This window comes from Periplaneta americana, chromosome 12, assembly GCF_040183065.1.
Source record: "Periplaneta americana isolate PAMFEO1 chromosome 12, P.americana_PAMFEO1_priV1, whole genome shotgun sequence".
Lineage (NCBI taxonomy): Eukaryota > Metazoa > Arthropoda > Insecta > Blattodea > Blattidae > Periplaneta > Periplaneta americana.
In genome coordinates, this window is record NC_091128.1 from 74,186,393 (window position 1) to 74,213,085 (window position 26,693).

General features: G+C 34.9%; 1 protein-coding gene across 3 annotated transcripts in view; it reads left to right on the top strand.

Annotated features, from left to right (window-relative positions):
• The first annotated feature begins 7,802 nt into the window (after positions 1 to 7,802).
• The window catches only part of Hr38 (Hormone receptor-like in 38), a 76,633-nt gene continuing 57,742 nt past the window's right edge, over positions 7,803 to 26,693 (top strand). Inside the window, exons 1-2 of one of the 3 annotated variants that reach the window (XM_069841534.1) lie at positions 7,942 to 8,074; positions 14,737 to 14,808. Coding sequence is in view for 2 of the 3 variants with exons in the window: in XM_069841532.1 (XP_069697633.1) it covers positions 7,918 to 8,074 (157 nt within the window). In the remaining variant the exon portion in view is untranslated. Of the gene's footprint in view, positions 8,596 to 14,736; positions 14,809 to 26,693 lie in introns of all 3 variants that reach the window. The other 2 variants (XM_069841532.1, XM_069841533.1) reach the window with 2 other exon arrangements.

Consider the following 26,693-nt stretch of genomic DNA (forward strand, 5'->3'; position numbering starts at 1 on the left):
CTGCGGGTTCCTTAAAAGCCATTTGTAAGTAAGAAAGTAATGCAAGTACATTCTCCAGAAGTTCAAAAGATTTTTGGTATCAGTATCGTACGAAGGATATTAAGCTAAATTATATTTAAGAAATTAAAGACTTGGGTGTATTATTCGCCAAGGACATGAACTTTTCGAAGCATGTTACTAGTATTGTTTGTAGTGCATATAAAATGCTGGGTTTTATCTTTCGTAACTTTAAATATTTGAGTATTACTGTCTTACAGAAACTTTTTTATGCTTTAGTTCGGTCAAAATTAGAATACTGTTCGATATTTTGGAATGCAACGACGATTAAACATATTAAGTTACTTGAAGTTCAAAATAATTTTCTAAAAATCTGTATTTTTTAAGTTTTAATTATTATCCACAATATGAAACATAGAATTGAACTAGGTCAAAATATGCAGTTTTGGGTTATGCAACAATTTGAACAACTGATGTCATACGCATCGAACGGTGGAAGAAGGAACTAAGACTTTTAAATATTCTTTTGTCTTCTATAACATAAAATATACACATTTGTGTTATTAGTGGAAAGTTTTTTGCTCCACCTGAAAAGTTGTGAAAAGTGACTTAGTTCCTTTTAGCTCTGACTGATTCAATTTTATGATTCAATTTTTTTAACGATTCAACCTTATCACATAGAAGAGATTGCAATGCTTAACTGTTTTTATATAAATTAATAATTAATAAAATAGATGATATTAGTATACACGATAATATTTCTTATTATGTCTCATACATTGCTTCTTACAAATATTATAATTTATTTTTTATCCCAAAAGTAAATACAAATTCATACTATTATTGTCTCATTTATAGAGTTCTTCACACTTACAATAGATTGCATAGCTTAGGAGAAATAAATATATTTTATATGAGTGTTGAAGTATTCAAATATGCTACTAATAAATTACTGAAATTGATATAGCTTATATAAGTCCACACCTGTGGAGTAACGGTCAGCGCGTCTGGCCGGTTCGAATCCCGGTCGGGGCAAGTTATCTGGTTGAGGTTTTTTCCGGGGTTTTCCCTCAACCCAATAGGAGCAAATGCTCGGTAACTTTCGGTGCTGGACCCCGGACTCATTTCACCGGCATTATCACCTTCATATCATTCAGACGCTAAATAACCTAGATGTTGATACAGCGTCGTAAAATAACCCAATAAAATAAAAAAATAAAAGATATAGCTTATATTACATTCTATTGTTTTGTATTGAGATTATCGTTGTATTAAGATTATCATCATATTAGGATTATTATTTTATTAAGGTTATTATTGCATTCATATTAACTTTGTTTTAAGATTTATATTTACTTTATTTTGACTTTGTTGTTCCTATACATTTTTTTATGTTTCTTGTATTTATTCTATTAGATTGTCTTTGTCACCTTAACTTTGTAAATAACTTATATATAAATATATTATTTATATATATATATTTTTTTTTGTATCTTAATAATTAATATCTTAGTTATAAGTGAACATTGTAATTGGCTTGCCTGTTATGTTCACATCTTAAAATAAAATAAAAAAAAAACATTTTTATGGCAATCTATAAATCTTTGGTAAATTTGTTATCTCCTGAGTCCTGAGAATATAGTAATTACCAGGGAAAGGATTTATATGTAAATACATATTTACTTATAAAGCTAATATAATTTATATTTTGCATTATCTTTATGTTTCACAATGTGTAGGGTTGAAAAATCCTACTTTTATTTTCCATATTTTTCCATATTTTAGAGTTTAGTACATATTTTCGTTAATTTCCATATATTTTCCATATTTCATATAAAACAGTCCATATTATATTAGGTTTAACAATAAAACAAAACAAAATTCCATTAACTTTTAAAAATACATTTCAACAATAGAGATTTAAACACATGTTCAGTAATCCCTTTAACATCAGAGTTATTTGAAAATTAGCAGTCCTATCAACAATGGGAAAGTAAGTTACAAAACTGTATTAATTTAATTTAAAATTTTTAACAGACTTCAGTTGTGCAGCTCAACAGTTAAATGCCAGTCAGAGTACACATAGGTTCAGTTTTGTAAATCATACTATAAAGACGGTAAATATGCCAAAAGTACGTCATTCAGTCAATTTAAAATCAAAACTAACAAGTTACATTTCAGAATTTAAAGAAGATGGTTTATCAACTGACAATAAAATATTATTTTGTAATTTGTGTCAGTGTGCAGTATCATCTACACAAAAGTTCCTGGTGCAACAACACATTACAACTAGTAAACATCAGGCCAACAAACAACTAAATTCCAAGCAGAGACAATTGTTTTTAACACAACCAACAACATCGAATGTAAGATCTGAGTTTAACATCGACCTGTGCCGTTCTCTCATCTCTGCTGATATTCCTCTCTACAAACTAAAGAATAAGGTCTTCAGGGAATTCCTTGAAAAATATACTCAACATACAATCCCGGATGAGTCAACACTTAGGAAGACGTATGCTCCATCCATCTACGATGAGACAATACAGAAGATAAGAGATGAAATTAAAGATAGTTCAATTTGGGTTTCCATTGATGAGACTCCCGACAAAGAAGGTAGACTTGTTGGTAATGTAGTTATCGGTTTGTTAAGTGAACAATATTCTGAACGAATTCTTTTACATTGTGATGTTCTAGAAAAGTGCAATAACAAAACTATAGTTAAACTGTTCAACGAAGCTATGGGTATCCTGTGGCCAAAGGGTATTATGTACGATAATGTGTTATTCTTTATTAGCGATGCTGCCCCTTATATGGTCAAAGCTGGACAAGCATTATCTGTTGTATATCCTAAATTGACTCATTTTACTTGTGTGGCGCATGCATTTCATCGTGTGGCAGAAGTGGTCAGAGACAATTTCCCTAAAGTAGATTTGTTGATTTCATCAGTGAAAAAAGTATTTCTCAAAGCTCCCAGTAGAGTTAACGTGTTGAAAGAAATGTACCCTGAAATTCCATTGCCACCAAAGCCAATTTTAACTAGATGGGGTACATGGCTAGAAGCAGTTGAATATTATGCCGAACATATAGACTCTATTAACAATGTTCTCCTTGCATTGGACTCTGAAGATGCAGTCTCAATTGATACTGCGAAAACAGTTACCTGTGACATAAGTGTGAAGAATGACTTAGCTCACATTCAGCATACATTTTCATGCATCATAAAAACGCTCAAAAGTCTCCAAAATAGGCACCTTTCACTATCTGAAAGTTTTGAAATTATAAATAGTACTGTGGAACAACTGAATCGTGGTAGAGGTAAAGTTGCAGATGCAGTAAGAGCTAAGGTGGACACTGTACTTTCAAAAAACCCTGGATATGAAGAACTACAAAAGGTTGTTGCTGTGATGAGTGGTGAATCAACAGTGAAGATTAACTTGGACTTATCCCCAGCAGACATTGTGAAATTGAATTATGTACCAGTTACTTCTTGTGACGTCGAACGCTCTTTTAGTCAGTATAAATCTATCCTCAGAGACAATAGAAGAAGATTCACTTTTCAGCACTTGAAAGAAATGTTTGTAACCTATTGTTATGGTAACAGACAATAAAAATTGTGTTTTGTTGAAACTACATTGGAAGATAAGGTACGTCCATTATATTTTTTGTTTAGTTTGATTAAAATGTACCAATATTTAACGTACATAGTCATTTTTTTATAATTTTAAGTCCATATTTAATTCCATATTTTGGTAAAAATCCATATTTAATTCCATATTTTGGTAAAAATAACTACATATATATTTACATATTTCATATATTTTTAGTCCATATAAATCCGTTCCCTGGTAATTACCATACTTCATACACGTATTATGATATAAGATGTATGTGCACAGACCTAAAGCATGGTATAATATACCTACATTTGTGCCCTAACTGGTACCTGCAGAATTTTTTTCAGCATTTTCCCTCATGTCAGTGACTTTTTTTCAAGTGTAGAATTATATTGAACTTTAAAAATAAAACAACAAACGTCTCAGGACTCAGGAGGGTAAACAAACAAACTTTCCTGTGTAAATTGAAATTATACTGGTAATTTAACATAGTTAATGACTAGTTTCGGTTCGATTTTCTCCATCTTCAGATTTGTAGTGAAATCCTTGCAAGAAACTAAAGGACTTAAATCTGAAGAAATCCAAAATCAAGCCGAAACTAATCACTAAGACAAATTACCAGCATACTGTAACCAGTAAAGTTATTTATATAACAAATTTACAAAATCTTTAACGTCAAAAGAGTACCTATTTTCATGACGAGATAATATCTATAGTTTTTTTTTAATGTCATCTGAAAGAGACTATTTTTATGCAATTCTTTATTTGTTTTATACAGAAGCACTAGGGTTATGATTACTAGGTAACAATTTAGTTATTGTTGATACGTTTTGTTATTAAAGCAGTGTCATTGATGAAATCAACATAAAACAAGATGTTTCATCACAAAATGAGGAGATTGAAATTCTGATGACAGTATTTGGTGACAGAAGACGTACATAAGCGGTATGCACACTTTTCAACGAAATTCATCCAAATCGGCCACCTATCTCTCAGTAAAATGTCAATAGAAATAGAATACAAGATATAGATATTAGTCGCAAAATTAGCTTTGTTTCCATAAAAGTTTCATTTCATAAATATAAGTTTTGACGTACTAGAGCATTTTGTCCAAAATCCCCTCATTTTATTTTAATTGAAGTTAAGATTTACTTTAAAAACTCTGTATACAAACCATTTAATACATACTCAAATAATAAAATGATCTTCTGTCTTCACGATTGCAACCATGTGTAATATTATTCCAATATTCACGGAAATGGGTACCGATATTTTGTGACAAGAATGCTATTGTTGGTGCATAATGAGATTCTAAGCGTATTCTTCCATTTTCTTTGAAAACTTAATTTACACACACACGTAGAAAATCGGTGTTGTCCTCGGTGATATCGTGATGGCAACCTTTAGGTTTTCTTTAGATCTGAGGCTCTAAGGTTCAAATTCGGCCGAGAGTATCTGTTCGAATCCCGCTTGGGCTTACTACTTGGTTGGGAATTTTCTCGGAGTTTTCACCAAATGTACTCTTTTAACTTGGTTATTTAACGACGCTGTATCAACTACTCGGTCATGTGTGTACTATTTCCCCAGAATAATATTATACATTTGATAATTGTATGAACATATGGATAATAAGCAGATTTAACGTAATCTTTCGGTAAATATGTTGTTAAATTTCATAATAAATATAGTATTCCAGACAATCTTGTAATTGCGAAATTTACATGATAATGATGATTATGATGATGATAATAATAATAATAATAATAATAATAATAATAATAATAATAATAATAATAATAATAATAATAATACAAATGCGCGAAAAAGTGCAGAGAGAAAGTAATAATTATAAAACAGTACAGAGTGTTTTTATTCATTGTGGTAATTCTGATTTGTAGACGAAATTGACTGTATGGTGCGAAGTCTTGTCAGCTGGAAATTTTATGTTAGAGAAATTGCAACCACCGTGGAGGGAAAAATTTCTGCCATCGTTTGACAGCACTGTTACAGATATACTGTTGTCAGAAATGAAATTATGTTTTATTTAACGAGGCTCGCAACTGCGTCACCGGTGTCCGGGAATTTTGTCCCGTAGGAGTCCTTTTACATGCCATCGACCTGGACCGGAAACGAACCCGCAACCTCGGGCACAGTAGGCCAGCACTCTACTGATTGCGCCACCCAGGTCGACTGTTGTCGAGCAATGTAAGCTAGATAGACCTACTTTATGTTGTTTCTACAATTCTTCTCAAAATTTTGATTCCAGAAGCTATTATAATTATGCTGATTAGAAAGGTTTTCTTGAGCCGGAGACAGTTTTCGTGTATTTACACACTTGTTTTGTTTCCCACATTCTGAAAATGCGTAATTCATAAATCATTTTTATAAGTTTATTTTTGCTGTTCTTGAGGACATTATTTTGAGCCTGACTCCGTATTTTAAGTTGTTTTACCAAGTTTTAGGTAAATATTTAGGTCATAATCTCCATTTTATCTACACTTAGGTTAATTTTCTTACTTTTATTGTATCTTGAATGTTAAAATTACATATGTCGACGTTCCCGATAAAGCTAAGAGCGCAGCAATCTCGGCGTTAATTAACTAACATTCATTGCAGAGACGTAAACAAATTGTAACAGAAAAGTGACAACTTCATATTGTTGTCTTTCATTTAAAATTTCCCTCCAAGCACGTATTTCATTCAGTGTTGCCATATCAGAGGTTTTCCCGCTACATCTGGCATTTTTCTGTATTAGTTTAGCGGGTAAAAATTTATGAAATTTGTATTGCTGATATAGGGATTTAGCGGTTTTTTTTTAGCACTTAGAGTGGGAAAATAATTTCACTTTACATTGACAATATAGCAATTTATCGATTTCTACACTGTTTAATAGCGGTTCTTTAAGAATCGAGTTGGCAGCACTGATTTCATTATTGGTGTCCGATTTTGTATTTATGCGGAGTTGTCAACATTGACAACGAACAAATATTGACACAATATGCGACATGCGGCTCATAAATAATTATTTAAGATGAGGGAAGTTAAATTTGCACTGAACCTAAAGAACATTTTACCCAATTTAATGAACTGCGTGTTAAGTGACTGTCGAAAAGGAATCCCTACGAAGCAAGACACTTAATATTTTCTTTTCCGAGTTCGGAAGGAAAATAATATGTATTCTCTGCTGTATTTTATTTGATCACAAATGTGTATTAATTTCTTTGGTGTTTCGTAAGATGTATTTTAAGAACCTGAATATATGAAATCAGAGAGTGTAATTTTAATAAGAGGAAATATGCTCTAATAAATACTGTGTTTAATGAATTGAAGATAGCAATTTATTTCTTAAATTTGACGTAATTTTTTCTAGTGTGATTTTAATTGTTATTTTTAAATATTTTTGAGACCTCAGAATCCGGACCTTAGTTATATCATCATTTCTGCTGCGATTGATTTGTTGTCTTCAAAAGCTATTATATTGTGTGCTCAAGTACGAAGAGATATTTTGGAAGGAAGAAAGGTTATTGATGACGTAGGAAACAACGAACTACAAATGCAACATTTTCAAATCTTTTGCTTTGATGCATCGTTACATAATTGACTTCCGTATACGAGTTTGCAATAAATAATATCAGTCAACTGGGTGAAGACAAGTATGACGTAGAAAATTGAAGACAGTTAAATGTTTTACAGAAATACCAGTTGCTTCAAAACAATGCGTCCATCGGATTTGACGTAACAATTGTAAATGGCGCGAAAGTTCCGATTGAAAATATCTTCTGCTATTCACGTCTATTTCCATTGTGATATCGTCAACACAATTATGATATTTCCAAGGCTCACAATTTCAAGAATTCGTATTCATTAATAGAAACTGCCGCCTCCTTCCTCTCAACCCGCTGTCGCTTCCCCACATGTTATCGATCCCGCAAACAGCCCGCACCGTCTCGCTCTTACATGACGTCACTATTATTACGTCACAACTGTGACGTCTTTGATTTTCCTCCTCTTCCCCACCCGGTCGGGCGGAAGCCTTCCCCTCCCTACTCCGAGCGGCGTATTTCTCATCGATCGCTTACTCCACAGTCCGTCGGTGACGTCACGGTATCTCTGACGTCATATTCCACCTCCTCCTCTGCCAGTTGTGTGAGGAGTAAGGCGGTGTTTTATAATATGGGTAGAGGGGCGGACAGCATTCAGTCTGGTGCGTTACGTGAGTCCGAGAGGATCGGAGCAGTGTTGGACCTTACACCTGGAGTTGAGTGAGTGTCAGTCTGTGTGCTATGTAAGAGTGGGGACACGTCGTATGAGGCTCGGGTCAGCTATTAGCGTTCTGGATCGTCAGCGACAATCCACACCTTCGCCACCTGTACCACTGCTGCAAGTGACCACTTCCGTACGGCCGGCGTCGCCTGCGTTAAGTCCCCAGGGTCAGGGTTCATCTTCGCCGTCCACACCCCCAGGTGGGTTATTCGGTGTCGTCCATCCTACCCCAACCATCCTTCAGCACCCCTCAGTGTAGACAGCATCTCTGTAGTGTCGGCGGCCACATGTTACGGGCATAGTGAACAGGGATGCGACCGCCGACAGGTTCGGAGTACTGAGATCAGCTGGGGCCGCGTCGATCGAGACGTCGGCTTTAAGGCCTGCGAGCGGCGCCCAGCACGTAGCTCGAACGCTGGTCACCAAATTCACAAATAGAGTCCAGACAATGAGATTCTTACGCGTTGTGATTCGGAAACCAATCTAGTGAAGTGCTGTGAACAGTTCTGAAAACAAGATCGGTACACAAATTCGGTATATTTGTATGTTAGTAGATAGAGAGGAAGGCATTTCAAACTAATGGAGATCTAAAAAAGCGTGTTAATCACGAAACCAGGATGCATGGGAGACATGCAAACTTCAACAACCTGCATCTACAACAAAAGCGACGACAACAACAACAACAGCAGCAGACGGAACAACAATCCGGGTGTCTGCCTCAGTAAGTGCTCTCCTAGTACCGGGACTAACAACCGCTGCACGCTGCTAACCGTAGTTGTAAATACGGTGGGGGACTGAATGGGAAGATAAGACATGTGATTACGAGAATATAATTAGATCCGCCAGCGCGAAGCACATGACTGCTCTGTAACATTAAACCACGTGTTATTCTCTGGCATCGATCCCAGGACCACAGAGCATGTGACGGGGTGCGTAGCTATTTGAGTTCAGAAACTTTGGATGAGTGACAGAAACACGGAGTTCGAGAAATGAAAGAAAAATAAGCGCGTACCTCGCGTCAGTCTTCACGCACGGTGCGTCGTCGTATTGTTGCCCCTTTAAGTTAGGTTGCCCTCACGTGGCTATAGCGGTGACGCCATCTTATTGACGTAATAGCTCTCCCGTCGTTTTTTAACACTTTACGGGAGATCCCGTAATTGTTTGCGTCACTGCTGACGTCAATCCACGCCCATGCGGCATGTGACGTCACACGTCGCACCCGGCCGGAGAATCGATGCGTCGCCAGTGACGGCGCGTCTTCCGTCTCTGTCTTTCCGGTGCTACTCCTACAAACGGGATGCTCTTCCCTTTCCTCCCCCGGCTATGACGTCATTAACCCCCTGTTACGTCATTGCTCGCGTGTGTGCTGTTCCGGCCGGCTGTGTAGGTGGCAGCATCACAGCTGTCTGATGGTTCGGAATGCGAGGCTCATCTGTTACATAAGCATGGCCTACTTTAAGCGTTACGATGAATGAAATGTGTCTGCTTTTTATGCTACAAGGAAATCACACCCTCTTCTTTTTTGTGCTTAGAAACATTTCCATGACCCGATTCTGTAGTTTTGTTCACTTGCAAAACTAGGGGATGCTTGCACTTCTTCCTGCTCTGCCTCTTCTGGGATGCATTTTTCTCCAAGCAGTTTCACTCTCACGAGACCCGTCCTCAAAACAACACGTGATCAACCCACAGACTTCTAACCTAACCCCACCTTTCTGAAGGGCTTGCTTTTCACTTCAACTTTCAAAGTAATATTTGCTGTTTCTTAATTTACACGCCTACTAATAATTGCAAGGAGGTAATTAAGAACAAAAGTCTCAAAGATCCGTGCTGTCTCGTGACCTTGCGAGGTTTCTCAAGACCGACAGAATATCAATGTGAGCTCCAAGACTTTTGTCCAATAATCTTACTCTGGAATTCGCCGTCACGCTGAAAAACTAATCATCCGTTCGAAATCTCCCGCGAAAAATCGTACAAGGACCTCTAATGCAATGGAAAGATTAAATACAAAGAATGGCAATGCATATACATTTTAAAATGGCTTAAAATATTAATTTCAGCTGCTTGACATGGCTCTCTCTTCAGTTCTCATTATATGTATAAACATTAGGTATCTTTTTGGCATTATTTTTCGACCTGGATTTATTTTGACAGATAAGTGAAGAATTCCAACGAACACGACAGTCAATTCATAATAGCCATCGACATAATTGTGACTGACGCCAATCTGCGTAAAAAACGTAGCAAAAGACGTACCGTCGCTAACGATAGGTAGGAATTTTACGTCTTAAAGTTTGTATTAGCAGTTAGTGTCTTATAAGTAATTTCATATTCACAATGTTTACCCGTGTGTAAACTTTCGAAAAGGGTTTAGACCAAATTTTGTAAAAGCTTTCCTTATTATATAATTGTTAAGTGTCTTGCCAATAAGACATATGCCTAATCCACTGGAACACTCAAGGGCGGGTAGTTTGTCGCCAAGTACCATATGAAGCGGAACTTTCTTATCGCCGGTCGAGCATCTCTGTTATCGTTTTTGGACAGCACCATTTCTCATAGTATATAGGATTCGAATCCGAAACGCTGGCCTGAGTTTATATCCAAGGCAGAAGTCCTCCTTCATGCTTGTAACTTTCACTAGTTTCTCCAGTAAAATTTTTACAAAACTAGGAAAAGAGCACGATCGTTTCCTTCTAAATCCCTGACGCCGATACAGCGACTATACTGTCTATGACAGGGATCTGCAACCCTAACAGGTAGAGAAAGTTATGGGATAGAAACAACAACTTTTCTAGATGATGGTACTAGAATTGTTATTTTAGAACCATCACTCTGAGATGTGAGAAAAGGCTAGTTTTACAGTTCGTTAGTAGGCCTATACTAACATCACTGGTAAGTGTAATGTTTTCATTACTTTCATAACTAGTAGTACAGTAGCAGAAGCTTACTTTTGTTCATAAGACAGTGTAGTGCGTTAGTCAACAGTAAAATTTATTGGAGGGCTGCAGAACTAGTCAAAGACGGTAGTTAACATCGTCTTCAGAAAACAAGAAATAAAATTAATTACTTATTTTTAACTTTGTCGCTTGTATACTGTGATAAAACATGAAAAATATGTTCGTTGTAATTGTAGTGAATCCAAGAAAACATCGAAGCATAAGAAATTTTGCCGCTACATCTCCGTGCAATGTATTATTTATGAATCTTATGTTCTTAAAAAAAACATTTGTCACACATGCCACAAGAACGAAACGCAAGCTCTTCATCAAACGTACTGTACTTTCGATTCTCTCGTAAACCTAACTGTATTCTTCACGTCTGTTCAAACGCATCCATCACTCTCTACGAAGAGCTAGCCCGCTCTAATGCGGAGTGGCACTGAGCACGACGGAGTCGCAAAACATGGTTTCCCATGCCGGCCGCATGTCGCTACCTGCCGGCTCTGGTCGCCCGCCTTCTCCGCCTCCCTCCCGCGAGGTGGCCGTCGAAAGAAAATCGAACTCCCACCTTGTCTGAGAGGAAACAAAGAATACAGATGCACTTCTCATTCGAGAGTGCGTACCGGTAGCCAGAACTGCTCGCCAACCGAGTTCTCGGCTGTATTTGCCTGTTACATTATAGACTAATATCATCTAAAGAAGAGGGACATTACTGTTAGATATAAAATTGAATAATAAATTACAAGCAATGCATTGAAGTACTGAAAACTAAAAATTGTAGTTAAGAAAATATGTTGAACAAGTAAATGCTGCTAGCTATTTGCACATTTTATTATTCATTAAACGCTACATTTCTACTTTTGAAGTAACAAAATATTTTATTTATTTATTGTCAGGTTTTTTCTTCTAACACTCTTTCCTCTCGATAAGTGCCTAAATACGAGTCTCAAATTGAATAGTGTGATCCCAAAACGCGTTAAGTCTATTTTTATAAAAGGACTGGCCTAGTTTTTTTATCCACCGCTCCACGGACTGAGCGAGTTTTCACTTTTAGACAAGGATTGACGTTGTTTTCGAAGAAAACAAGCTTCAAATATAATGACAGAGATCTCAAACATACTGTAATCATATATCTTAAAAGTGGTCAAATGCACGGAGCGAGTTTTGGGCTCTGAACCTACTCTCCGTTCTCGATTGCCAACCTGCTACCCGTGGATCCCACCTTTTGAGTGTCAGGGATCCTTTCAAGTTCATATTTTATTTTGACGCGAAAATCTTTTGTATAATTTAGGCGGGTAATCGTGTTTTACTCATCAAAGATTTGCATAATGCAATGAATTAAACATCCTTAATAAATTGACAGCGATATTAAAAGCAGATTTAGCTTTTGAATATAATCTGAAAATTTATAAACACAAAGTTATTTTACGTTATATCATGTCTTTGCTGTGACAAATATGAAACAAATTTTTCATATTTACCATAAGATTACCAGTGGGATGGTTGATATTGTTTTGCGAAGCTGGGCTCAGTTGTAGGCCTCTCTAAATCTCAAGTCTATCTCAACATTAAGTTTATTCTTATATTTGTTCTTCAGAAAACCAAAGCTGAAAACTTTCACACAAGTATGAGAAGCAAGTGACATTAAGTGTTATATTCCAATTTGGGATACATTGGGATATAATGAGTGGTGCATTTAACCGAGAAACAGAAACTTTGTAGGAAACACGATTTTTAAGTTCGAATTTTAAAAATTCTAACAGTCGCTCTTCTTTTTTGACGGGAAAACCATTATTTGTCACGAAGAAGACATTTTTCATACAATTGGTTTTTTTTCTATTGCAGAAAGGATAAAAAAAATCCCTTAATTTTAATGTGTCAATCAATGAACTCTCATCCGATGTTTTTGGAAACATACAGGATGTTTCCAAAGACATCGGATGAGAGTTCATCATTATATTACATTGTTAAGAAGTTATTGAGGATGGGAAATTAATCGAATTCTCAATTGATAACTCAGCGAGAGCGCAATTTTAATTTCTTCATAATTGCTTCAGTCTTACCTTGAACGATGGACACACTATAAGTTGGACCCAGAAAATTAGAATTAAAACATATATATCGGATAGATATGGAAGACTTGAAGGCCAAGAAAAGTCCCTCAGGCGAACCCATTTCTGTTAAATTCAGCGTCTCAAAATCCCAGATAGGCTAAACAAAAAATATTCCACCAAGCTGATAAAAACTAGAGAATGTGATAAAGTTAAGTTCAGTTAAAATACCGCTTGAAAACAGATTTTGGTTCAGAGGACCCATTCCAAATCACAGATTGGGAACCACTGTCTTACAGAATGAATAAAATCTCAGTCATACCAACTAAACTGAACAGACAACGCAAGCAATTGAGCGGAATATAATTGTGTTTTATAATCGGGACGAAACGACAAACCACCGGGACGGCGGGCTGAAGCTGAGACCTACGTATAATTCACATTAAACTGCAGGTGGGTTGAAATATAGGCTACAGACCTAGAAATAGATACAAATTCTACGACCTTAACAACGTATGTACGTTGGAGAACGGATGGACACATTCAGCAGTCCAAGTTAAAAATAATAAAACTACCCACGCTAGAGCTTTGTTGGACGCTATTGACGGTTTATTGACTGCGCTTTAAAACTCTCAGTTCCAATAATAGAACGTCGCACGCGCTTTCTTATACTGGGCGTGAGTAACGTATCACCTGAATACGATAATGATGACGTAATATATAAAAGTAGGAAATATTATTACGATAAAACGGTTAGAAATAGTAACCACGTTGTACACTATGTAGGCGTATCCTTAACGTTTTGGAAATCACTGGGGTAGCGAGCTTGGCCCCTGCTCCGAGGGTACACTAGGTCTGGGTTCGAATCCCTGTTGGGGTGATTGCATACAGTAGTTGTTTTCTTTTTTTGAAAATTTTCCCTAACCCTCTTCAAACTCATCGAGTCAAGTATCATTTCGCCATCACTAATTCACCGACAAGAAAATATAATAGATTAATCGTTTCTGAACTTTATCACAGGTCCGAATATCAGGTAATGTAGCAACAGATCTGAACGTTTTCTAAGAGACGAATGTAGAAACCAGACAGGCAACTTTACGATTTAAAAGAGGAATATCCTCGGCCTCATCTCATCAAATACTATTTCGCTATCAACAATTTTATTCCATCGACGCTAAATAATCTAGTAGTTGATACAGTGTCATTAAAATAACCAAATAAAAATAGCTACTATATGGGCCAGTTGTACAGACTAAATAGTTAGGAAATGAAATTAGATTTTTTGTTATACAGTTATCATCATCCATTTCACGGATTATGTTCCGTGGACGTCTAATTTTACTTTTCCCTATTGGTAAATAATACAGTAACTTGTGTGCAGTCTTTGAGGTTTCATTCTTGTGACGTGGTCCTTCCATCTGTTTCTGTATGTTTCTATCAAGAAGTTTATGCGTGAAAAGTTGTAATTAATTTCAGATATCTTCACTGTATTAAGCCTATGGTCCAGTAGTGTGTAGCCCGCTACTGATCTTAGAAATCTCATTTCTGCTGCTTCGATTCTTGTAATATCTCTTGTTGTTAATGTCCATGTTTCAGATCTGTGAGTTAAGGTAGGGATTGCCATTGTTTTGTTACATTTAATTATGGTGTCTTTTCCTGCTTTACCACACAGGATCCTTTTAATTGTGTCAGTTAATTTGTGGAATCTTGCAAGTTTATTATCTACATCAGCCAATTTTATTAAAATACATAGCAACCGAGACAGGCCTAGCAGGGTTCTTGAACTTGTTCCAGTATTTGATCTTTCAATATCACTTTTGTTCTGATACAGTATGTTCTTCACCCTTAAAGCCCATTAATTTTTTTCTTTTGCAGGATACACACTAATTCAAGATCATTTCATCTTGATCTAAGATCAAACGTAACTGGCGATTTCTCTCAATTCAGGTTGGTTGAATTTAGTTTAGCTGTTATGTATGTTCGGTTGTTTCACTTTGTTTTTTATTTTTTTTATAAAACAATTTCAGACTTTTCCAGTCTCTTTAAATTACATTCGTAGAACTATATCCTTGCAGCAATTTGTTTCCAACCCTTCTTCTTTTGTTTTGTGATAACAGAATCCTCCTTTTTTTATTCTCTATAGTTGATATATGTTTGAAAAGAAATTCAAATGAACATCTCTCTCTCTCTTGTTATGTATGAAATTTGTTGCACGCATTTTCTTCTTCTTGTCTTCTTCCATGACCATCTTTTTTTTTTTTTACCCGTGTTATAATGGAGACAAATAAATTAATAAAAAAATTTATTTCGAACCAACTAGCTATAAACACGATTTTCTTTCATATTTCGTGTGTCACCATTAACCTTATTACTAATTCGTGTATTGAAATGTAATATCTGATCATAAAAGAGGAGAAAATATCGACGGTCATAAGCCGAAAGGGCCAAGAGGATCACATTTTTGCAACTTTACAGGGGATAAAAAAAACTGTTACAAAAATACTCAATAAAATAATATGCATGGCATGATAAGTGATTTAATTAAATTTAGCCAAAATTTGTTCTTGGTATGTATAATTTTCACGTATATGCAATTTTCTATTTACAAATTAATTTTAAATATGAGAAGTTGGAATTTCTGCTAAACAAACTGCCATTTATTCTTTAAATTTCTTACTAAATTTAGTTTTTGACATATTTCATAGCCTCAGAAAAAATCATCTCTTTGCCCTATACTGGCTTAAAAAGTTGTTTGTATAATTATGTTTTTATATTACCTCCAACAACTGTAAACTTCACATTTATTTTACACAATATAACGTTTTCTGTTACTGGTGATTATTTTGGCTTCCAAAATCATCACTGCATATTTCAATTGAAAAATTGGTAGCATTATATCATGTGAACAGTTAAAAATCATACCATGAAGGTAAACAGACAATGTTCTCTTGTTACAGAAATCCAAAACAAGTTACATACAGAAATTTAGGTTATGGGAAGAGACAGAATTCCGAACTTCCAGCTCAATGAAATGAGTTTCACCATTGTAAAGATAGGGCATTGGTAATATTGGCTGAATTCCTTAGAACATTGTTCTTAAAGTAAAAAACTTATTTACAATTTCTGACTAATGTCTTACAGAAAACGTTCGAGCTTTTGCCAGAATGTGTGTTACAACCTAGACCTAGAGAATTTCCCCATGATCATACTTCAATTTCGCAAAAGATGTGATACTGACTTTTTCGGCGTATCACGGTCGATATGTTCATTTGTTTTCGTTATCCAAGTCCAAATACACGGTGTAAAACCCAAGACTTTCAGTCTTAATGACCACGAAGGGCTAATGTCTCCAATATAACGTTTGTAAGGCACTAACTATCGCAACAATCGTTTTAGAGAAAAATCACGAGCTGCTCGCAGCAAGAGCGCGTGAGAAGCCAATCAGTGCGCCGGGACCGTGACTGCGAAGCAGCCGGCTTCCCCGTGCGCTGACGACTGTTAGCTCTTCCGTTCAATTAGTCACCTTCAGTTGTTACGTCGTTTCTGTGCTGTGTAAACAGCTGACAAACGCTGTTGCGTCTGCATACCCCACGCTGTTTACTTAGCTTCTGAGTTCGTTGCGTTAATTGTTTGTTTCTATTACGCCAAAATTTATCGAACGTTCTACATTAAGGATCACATTCGAGAATTCTAAAAGTTTTTCAAATCGTCATAAATTGAGGCGTACGTTAATTCGTTATTCCTCGGAACACTTCAGTTATTGGGCTCAAAATTCCTACGCCGGCTCCGCGGGATAGTTTGTTAACATTGCCCACGCAGGACCGCCTGGATGGGAAGCCCGTAAGGCGTAAAATATTTTTCTCTTGAAGGTAAATTTTGTGGGTAATTTATTTTTATGGGCTAAAAATTATGAGGCATTTAGTGTATAACGGTACATTTCTCTTTTTTATCCCATGTAAGCAAAATAAAGTGCAAAGTCATTTGAACCGATTACGAATAAACTACAATTTTCTGTTTATCAGTACTTATTCTTCAATTTCAATCAAATTGATTATAATTCCATATAGCCCTAACTCACCCCCGGACAAACTGGCTCATAGGTACGGTGTATGAACAAAATCTGTGCAATAATCTCAGGAGAAATCGCTGTACATAGGTGAACAAGTTGATTTATTGGTATCAGGTATGCCGGCACAAACATTTATGACTATGGCTTTTGATTAGTTACTTAATCAGATTATATATTTTAAAAATCGTAATAGCGGTTTTGTGTAAACTTTTAATAAAGGCCCATTAATTTTATTAAAAGGATACTATAGGCCTGTACTTCGTGTATATTATTCTCGATCGATTTAACTCCTAGATACAAAATACGGAGAAAATCCATCCAAAAGCTGACAGGGAATCACTTTACATAGACAGGAAAACAGATTAATGTGATTTCCGTTATCAGGGATATTGATATAAACATTTATGGAGATGGGTACGCTTAGTTTTTTTTTTTTTTTTTTTTTTTTTTTTTTTCATTTTCCACTTTGTTTTGCGTAAAAACAATATATAAAATTGTCGTTACAGCCGATTTGAGGAAATCAAATTTTACGTTTCAATAAAAACGCATTAATACGTTTCGTAAACTGGTTATATTTTATGTGCATAATTTCTACAGGAATTCACTCACAGATAATGAATGATAATGAACCATTACCTCTGATTGAGGTTCTGGCTGATTATGCACTTATTATCAGACAGTAGGGCCTACATCTCACTTGATGATATGTGTCGGAGGAAGAACTTATGTTTCTATACATCTTAGTCTGATTAGCGTAATGTGTTACTAGTCAGCGATGTATGCAACGAAGGAGGAAAGGATCTGGCCAAATTACTCCATTATCTCCTGGCTTAGTTGCCTCACGAGTGATGCCTTATTGGTGTCACATTCGAACATGCCTTTGGACAGTCGACTAAACAAAAAAACAAAATGAACCATGTCCTTGATAGAGGCTTGCACGTAATATTTTGCTCGTGTTGCATTTGTACGCTAAACAACATGTGGAGTTGAAAGCGTTGTTAAATAAAATAGTAGAAATTAATATGAACAAAAAACCTGGTCAGTAGTTTAATAGTAATCGCTAAACATAGACAGACAGGTGGATGAATTTTTTTCTGTCAGGAATGCCAAAAACTTGTATTTTCATAAAACATCTCGAAAGGCATTTTTTTTTTTGCACATCGCAATAATTTATCTCTATTCTTGGTATGATGAGTAAAAGTTAGTGTAGCATCTTTTAATCTTCACTCCAGAGTTAGACTTCCGAGCCGTATTTGTATTCTAAGGATGAATTAGAGCCTTGTTTCTAGTACATTAGATAGATTACACTCAGTTACTAACTTTATCCCTGCGCTTTTATTAAACACATGCAAGGGATGCGTAAACGGTGTAAATCTTATCCATTGTGGTCACTGGGTTGTGAACTGAGGTTTACACAATCATCATACATCTCTTTTAATGAGACATCGCGCCAGGATAATAATATCCTCACCTGCATTCTCTCTCTCTTTTTCTCTTTCTCTCGCTGTCTCTCTCGGTTGTTAGCCGCCTCTTTGATACGAGAATGGCAGATATAGCTATGCTGCACCCAGTGAGCATAATGTTTCTCCCCCTTAAATATTTATAAACTCAGTTCTTGGTAATTTACACGCACAGAAACTTGAAAGAACATCGTGGGAGCTGAGGGAACGTAAGACAAGCATCATGTGCAAGATTATATAAACAGCGACAGTAAGATGAGAATGTCTTCTTACCAAACATCTCTGAGACGTATCAATTCAATCGAAATCATGTGGTTCTTATTTTAACGAGTCTTGTAACAGTTTATGACAGAAACCTGAGAAATATTTAAAGCAACTGATTTTAACTTCGTTAACTACTACTACTACTACTACTACTACTACTACTACTACTACTACTACTACTACTACCACTACCATCACCACCACCACCAGTACTACTGTCATAGCTTGTCTGCAGATGAAAATGATAGTATCTTTTTTACATAGTTCGTTTAGTCGTCTAATCTTACGTTTGTCAGATAAAATTTCCGGCTTCTTTTTTAATTTCGGATTGCAGATATACTCGTACAATTGTTGCAAAAAGATTAGATTTGTATTATAAAGCTCAGTACAAAAAACGTATAAGGGAAAAACTAAATATATTCCGCACTGTAAACAGAAATAAATATAAATACGAGTTATAGAATTGATGACAGTGAACAATAGATAAACCAATTACTTCATTAGACATACTGTAGGAAGGCTTGGGAAAATGTAGCTCAGAGCAAAACAGACTGCAGACCTAGCAGCTAAAGTGGAAAAGAGAATTATCTCTGTCAACATCTATCTTCCAGCAATTGTAACTGACAGCTCCTTCCGTCCACACTGTTCTGGGTGTTAATAATTAGAATGATATATTCATTAGTTGCGAGACTCCCTAATAATGTGGTCAGAATTTCGGAAAGCCACCGCTAAGGAGAACGCTGGGCAAAAGGGCACATATCAATTTCCAATGGGAAGAAGAAAACTCTATCGGGAAAAGAACTCCGTTACACTGAATTTGTAGCTTGATACGATATCACTTGAACCACTGAGGAAATTGTGACATGTAATGATTTATTAAATTATAACGGGAAGTTATAAGTAAAGAATGTTTTAAAACTAAGGAGTAATTTAAAATAACTAATATTTTCGTTAAATTATAAAGCCATTTCAAAAACAAAACAGCTACTTGTGCACAAAAAAAAAATAGTTTTCTTTAAATATTATACCAATCATAAATATTTCATATGTCTGCCATAGTAAAAAAAAATAGCAGCTGTTTAAAAACTGCACCCACATTCGTAATAATATTGAATAAAACCAGTCGAAACATAAAACAATAATTTCTTTTCACTATAACAGAAACTGATAAAACCTGGGGGGGGGGGGGGAGTTAACATTTGTGGTGCAAGATGCATCCTCATAGAAGTTCCTTAGTTTGCCGCTTTGTTGTCGGAGTGTGCTAGCTGTATTCCGATGGGGATCCTGGGAAGAAACTGGTTATAAGTGTTGCTAATCTGACAATTTTAAATAGAGATTATGAATATTCACTATACCTCTGATTGAGGTACATCTATTATCAGGCAGTACATCTCACTTGACGATATGTGTCAGAGGAAGGGGAATTGTTTGCATACATCTGAAGTCTGATTAGTGTAATATGTAGCTAATCGGCGATGTATGCAATGGAGGGGGAAAGGAAATGACCATCTTACCCCATTATCTCCTGGCCTAGTTGCCTCATAAGTGGTGTCTTGTTGGTATCACTTGTGAGGTTCAGGTCTGTCTTCGGACAGTTGACTAAATAATAACAATACCTATTATTTACAACACTGTCAGTTTTATAATATTGACATTATTATTTAACTATAAAATCGTCTTCTTGTATAGCCGATTTACAATTTCAGTCGGAGACAAAGTAGCCATATTTGTTCAGTTAGTCAATAATTAGACGTTGGCAATCCTGTTACGTTTGAATATAATAAACACAGGCCGTTGTTATGAACGGATCGGGTAGCTGAAGGAATGTGTTGTTGATGGTTTTCAGGTTCATGTTCAACCATTATATTCATACGCATGTTAAACCAAAAACCATGTATGGTATGTACGTATATTGTAGTGAAACATTTCATTTAAACTTATAAATCATTATTCATCCGATGGGGAGTAATATGAAAAATACTACTAATAATGATAATGGTACATTTGATACCCATAATACCCATCGGGCTGTGTAACATGATAATATGTAGTTCCGATTTTTGTTACCAGTGGCTGCAACATTTGCATATAAATTTCAGTAGTCTCTTGAATGTATACATTGATTGGAGGTCTTTCTATGTTATTTGTCTATGTGAAATTAAATTCACATTAAACTCTAGCAATTGTTTTTAAACAAACTCGTTGCTATGACAATTGAATATCTGTAAAATAATTCTCGTTTCTTCAGTAAATAGGCAATATCCAGATATTCAAGTTTGCATAAAAAGCAGCGAAGTCACGTCTTCTTTTTAAGAAATCTGTAGTCCTATATTATATTATATTATATTAAACAGCGGGAAATGAAGCCTATGTTAACGAGAGTTTTGTAATCGCGTGGCAGGAGAGTCCATGACAAATTGGCAGAACATTCAAGGGAGGCCGTCAGTACACCCACTCCTATTTTGATAATGCTATGTATCACTCCAGGGGAGGCCTGAACGCACGCACACGCGTTGACAACACGAATCATGTCACGCCTTGATTTGCTTCCATTAACCACTTCGACTTGGGCGTCTTGTAAGCCATGGGTGTGCCTCTACCACTATTGGGGGAGAAGATAGTCTAGAAACTGTCTTACGAACGTTGACTGTTCCTTTGTAACGGGCTATGCTAGCAAGAAATATGTAGCGTAACAGCTACGAGTTTCTTTTCTTATATTTTGAAGAATGAGGTCCATAAAAGTGACGACAATCCCTGGTCTGTGAAAGAAATCCAAATCTGACGATTCTAGGTAGAATTTGAGCGTCATTTTGTGTTTCTGATTTCAAATAAAGGTCCAGTAATTTATTTTACTAAAAATTGCTGTATTTCAAACGTACTATTCTAGTGTAAATTTAAATACTGAAAATGAAAAGAATGAAGACTGTGAACCCAAAACCCATTTTTATGAAAGGATTTGGTTAGTTTTTTTTTTTTATCCACCGGTCTACCGACAGAGAGAACTTCCAGGTGACATGCACAATAACACATTTTTAGACAAGGATTAACGTTGTTTTGGAAGAAAATAAGCTTAAATAATATGATCATAGAAGTCTCAAAAAATCATATATATTATTTACAAATCATAAAAATGGCCTAATTGACTGAACTAGTTTTGGGATCACACTCTTCAATTGGTTCTTTAGTTTAATTCCAGTGGTTCCCAAAGTGTGTGCCGCGAACAAATTAAAGACTGGTCCACAATAAACCGGGAACGGAAACGAGAACGGAAATATTGTTAAAATAAATGCATTTAAACGTGAACATTCACAATTAACTTTCACGTTCCCGTTCCCGGACTCCGGCAAGCATTCTCGTTAGGTATGAATGCTCACATTTAAATATATTTATTTTATCATTATTTCCGTTCTCGTTCTCGTTGTCATTTCCGTTCCGGTTTATTGTGAACCAGCCTTAAGTTGTGGATCGCGTGACGCCAGTCAACTAATATTAAGCTATGGTGTTAAGTATCGAAACTTATTTGGTTACAATTAATGTTCATTTAGTATGAATACTGAATGAACGTGAATGTCTGGCTATATTTTTTTGACAACTAACATAATAAAATAGTACGATTTTAACTGAAGTGAAAAATGTCAACATAGGAAAGGAAGCAATATTTGTCATTGATGCATTTCCAGTGATACTTTTTATGCTCATGTAGAATGACAGTTGAAGATGCCTCAAAATCTATCAAAGATCATCTTGAAGCGTTAGCCTTTAGCCTTAGACACTATGAGGGAAAACAATAGGTAAAAGATCCTTCTGTAGAAGATAGCTTAAAGTGAATCTAACATCAGCAAAAGAAATTCCCTGATGGAGCTCTTGTGTAACTCTTCGCTAAAATCAGTGTTTCATGAGACTAGCTTAGTTTGGATTAATATGAGAAGTGAATATCCAAAAATATCTCAAATTGTTTTGAGGTGCTTGATGAGTTTATCGAAAAAATATTTGTTTGAGCGTGTCTTTTCAACCTTGGTGTACTTTAAAAATAAATGTAGGAACAAACTGTCAATGAAAAGTGATTCAATCTTCAATCCCGATATAGACATATCGATTGAAAGAAAAGAGTGTCACAGATCACATAAGTGTTATTTTTTTCATTTACATCTAATCGATGTTTTATCATGTTTTGTATAATATTCATAATATAACTCTTTTGAATTCCATATCTTACATTTATTATTAAAATATTAATAATAATAAATTATTAATAGGACTAGTATGTTAAGTCAATAAGTTACCTATTAATATTTTAATCCTGATATATAGGAGATGAAATAACACAAAAGAATGTTAAATTCTAATAGAGAGTAATAGAATAAAAATTTATGGGTATAAAAACTTAAGTCACGAAAAAAAATTCTAAGATTTTGTTGGGTCCCATGTCAGTAAAGTTCGGGGACGGGTAGTATGGGAGAAACCCGTGATAACTGAACAGTAAAATGTCTACCGCGTGAAAGAATGATATCTGTGGGACAAAATAGTTGAGCCATAACAATGATCCGATAAATCGCATGCTGAAATGTTATTTGATATGCCAGCAACACTTGTTCAGGCAATTATTAATTACACACTTGCACATAGAAGTTTTGTTTGCTGCCTTAACAGACCGCTGACAGCAGCTGCAATGTGCATGTGTTCCCGGTCGTTAATAGCGATTGTGCGAGGACAGCTTTTAGACTTGAGGACATTCGCCTGAACGCAGTGCCGTGCATCCTAACCTGCATGCTTGCATTGCTAATTCTCTGGTTAGACCTGTACTTTCCGTAGATACAGCACATGGTATTTCCAGTTTACTCCACATTAGCAATCATAATAAATCAGTATATCGTAGTATTAATCAAGATCCCTAAAACAAAGGCTACTGTAATGGATTTTCGCCCTTGTAGGTCAAACAACCAAGTTACTAGTTCGTGTTTCTTTTTATTATTCTTCTTTTCTTTATTTTCTCCTCTCCCATTCTTCCACACTTGACGGTGTATTTATTTTACTTGTTCAGGCTTTAGAGGTCTCTTCGCTATTTCCTTAGTCTGTCCCGATTTCGTATAGACTGCCCTTTTTATTGCAATTTGTTGTTTTACATTATCAACAAACTTTCTGCCCGAATTGTAGATTGGACTTCTTTCATTGCCTATGATGTAAAAAAAAAAAAAAGAAATAATACATTTTCAAAGATCAGATTTATCTTTATTTTCAGGTGAGAAAAATTAATCACCATTGTTTTTCCCTCATAAACTTGATATTTCCCATTATTTTCTGAAAATTTAAAACTTATTGTATTTATTTCTATCTAATTTCTTGTATAAAATTAATTTGGTTTTTCATGCTCTTTTGTATATCGTGAAGCATTTTGAAATCTTCAGTTGCCAACAGTAGTGCATTGCGTACGTGAGATTAGCCTATAGCCTATAACATTTCTGACCTGTCAATGGTTTTGTTATATATATATATATATATATATATATATATATATATATATTTTTTTTTTTTTTTCTTGCTCTAATCGTACAAGCCCTAAAGAAAGCTATAATTTTTATGTTTTTTTTTTTGTAGAAATAGGCTACTTAATTTATAAATTCTCAAAGTTTAATTTGTAATACTTGCGGCCGTATAGCTCAGTTGCCCACGAACTAAAAGGTTCCGGATAGATTTTTCTCGTTGCCAAAATCCCCAGAATGACCCCGGGGTCCATTCTATCCCCTGTCAAATTGAGTAACCCATCTTTCCCAGAGATAAAATAACGGTTAGAGGTCATGAAAACGTGAAGCGCTACCTCCATAAGGGGGACGTCTTCATGGCGTCTAAAGACGGGGGCACATTTACTTTATTTTCATATGTAATATTGAAATCATTTGTTTTGTTTTCTAATTTTTTAGTTATTTATATTACCTTACATAACACTTGAAGGATGTGCTTTTTATTATTATTATTATTATTATTATTATTATTATTATTATTTCTTCTTTATTCTTTAATTTTCAGTTGTGGCACGTTCTTACATTAGCTGATTGATACTAATGCCAAAGGTAGTTAAGCTTGTTTTGCTCTCACTTGGGAAACTAAATGCAAGTACACGTTCAAGTAACGGGCGCTAGATGGCAGCGGTAGTCGGATGTCTTCTTGCTGACTTATTGTCGTGTGTTTTTTTATTTATTGGTTTACGAAGTATGGTAATTGCATAAAATATTGAAATTGATATAAAATAAATTAAAATTTATATTTCCGCAATCTTATGAAAGTTAAATTATCTTAAATGTGTTCGATTTGCATTTCATTTAATACTGAAATAAGTGCAAAAGACGGGAATAATTTAATTTTAAATTAAATACAATTTCCAACTATATGTAAAATTGATTTAATTTATAAAAAAATTTAAACTCTGTGTGCACAATAATTATAATACAGAAGGATTTAAATTCATCTATGACGTACTGAAGACTTACTGTTTTTATCATCTTATGTCATTTGTCTGGCTTGTCGTCAATGATTGATATAATTTATTTCTTTCATTAATGTAACCGCTATAATGAGCGTTTCTTTATACATGTGGAAAAGAATAAATTAATTTAAAACCTACTGCAATACGTAATTGTACAATAAATACCATACTCAAGGAAACTGCGAATCACACAGCAATGCAATCCAATAATAATAATAATAATAATAATAATAATAATAATAATAATAATAATAATAACTAAAATTTTGTGGCGGTGAAAATATTTTCTTCAAAAGAATACTTTAGCATCCGTAACATAGTAATATATATATATTTGGCATTTTGGTCTCTTGTCTGCCTATCCAGTTGCTTGGAAGACTATCCGTCTGTTTTTCGTCCTTTAGCTCGTGTATGTAAATTTTTATTTTTGTACTGATTAATGATTTTTATTTTATTCATAATAACCATGTAATAATTCATCTAGAAGGTATATATACTTGAAATGTTAGATATCTATTCTAAATACCTATGTTATTTGGAGCGCATACGTAAAATTAATTAATTGATTATATAGGCCTATCAATTTGCTTGAATTTGGCTGTAATGATTTTCATTATTATTATTATTATTATTAGTAGTAGTAGTAGTAGTAGTAGTAGTAGTAGTAGTAGTAGTAGTAGTAGTAGTAGTAGTAGTAGTAGTAGTAGTAGTAGTAGTAGTAGTAGTAGTAGTAGTAGTAGCATATTATTTTATTCATAGTATTGAATTAAAGAGCATAGTTTATGTTTCTCCAAATAATCTTGGTTCAAAAAATACGTCTCAAATGAAGTACTTTTTAGGACTCGAAACTGGACTAGAGGGCTTTCAGCACAACTTTGGATGTGTTGAAAGATAGATTGAGAATTGGCATAGCTGCCGCGTATTCATTTTAATACATAATGTAAGCTTCAAAGCTCTATAGTTGAGCAATGAGATTAATAAAAATTCAACAATTAGGCCTAATTAACGTAAACTGGAAATAAATACATGCAACAGGTTAGTTTCACTTCATCGGCAACTGATGTAAGAGATGCTTAAGGAGGCAGCAATTGCAGACAGTGAGAAGGAAATCACGACATTTCATCTTTTTCTCGCAAGTCACTTCTTATACAAGTATAAAATTCTTTCCTTCTTAGTGTGACTGAGGACTTCAAACATAGTGCAAATTAGAAGGTTCAGGGAATAAAACGCTCATTGCGATATGAGGAGTTGGTCATAATATCAGAAAGCTTTCATTTTAATTCAAAATATGTTAAGAAAGAATCATTTTGAACAGCATGAACGATGAAAATGGATCGTACCGTTTTCAAATAAAATTAACCATTTTCGTTACCGATATATTATATATATATATATATATATATATATTATATATATATATATATATATATATATATTTTAGATCTTCAGCTACGCTTACATTTCTGGATGACACTAGTTGTACTACCGATATCTGATTTGTATCACATTCCTTCGTTTCTTTTCTTTACAGTCTGCTACTCATCTTATAAACCACATT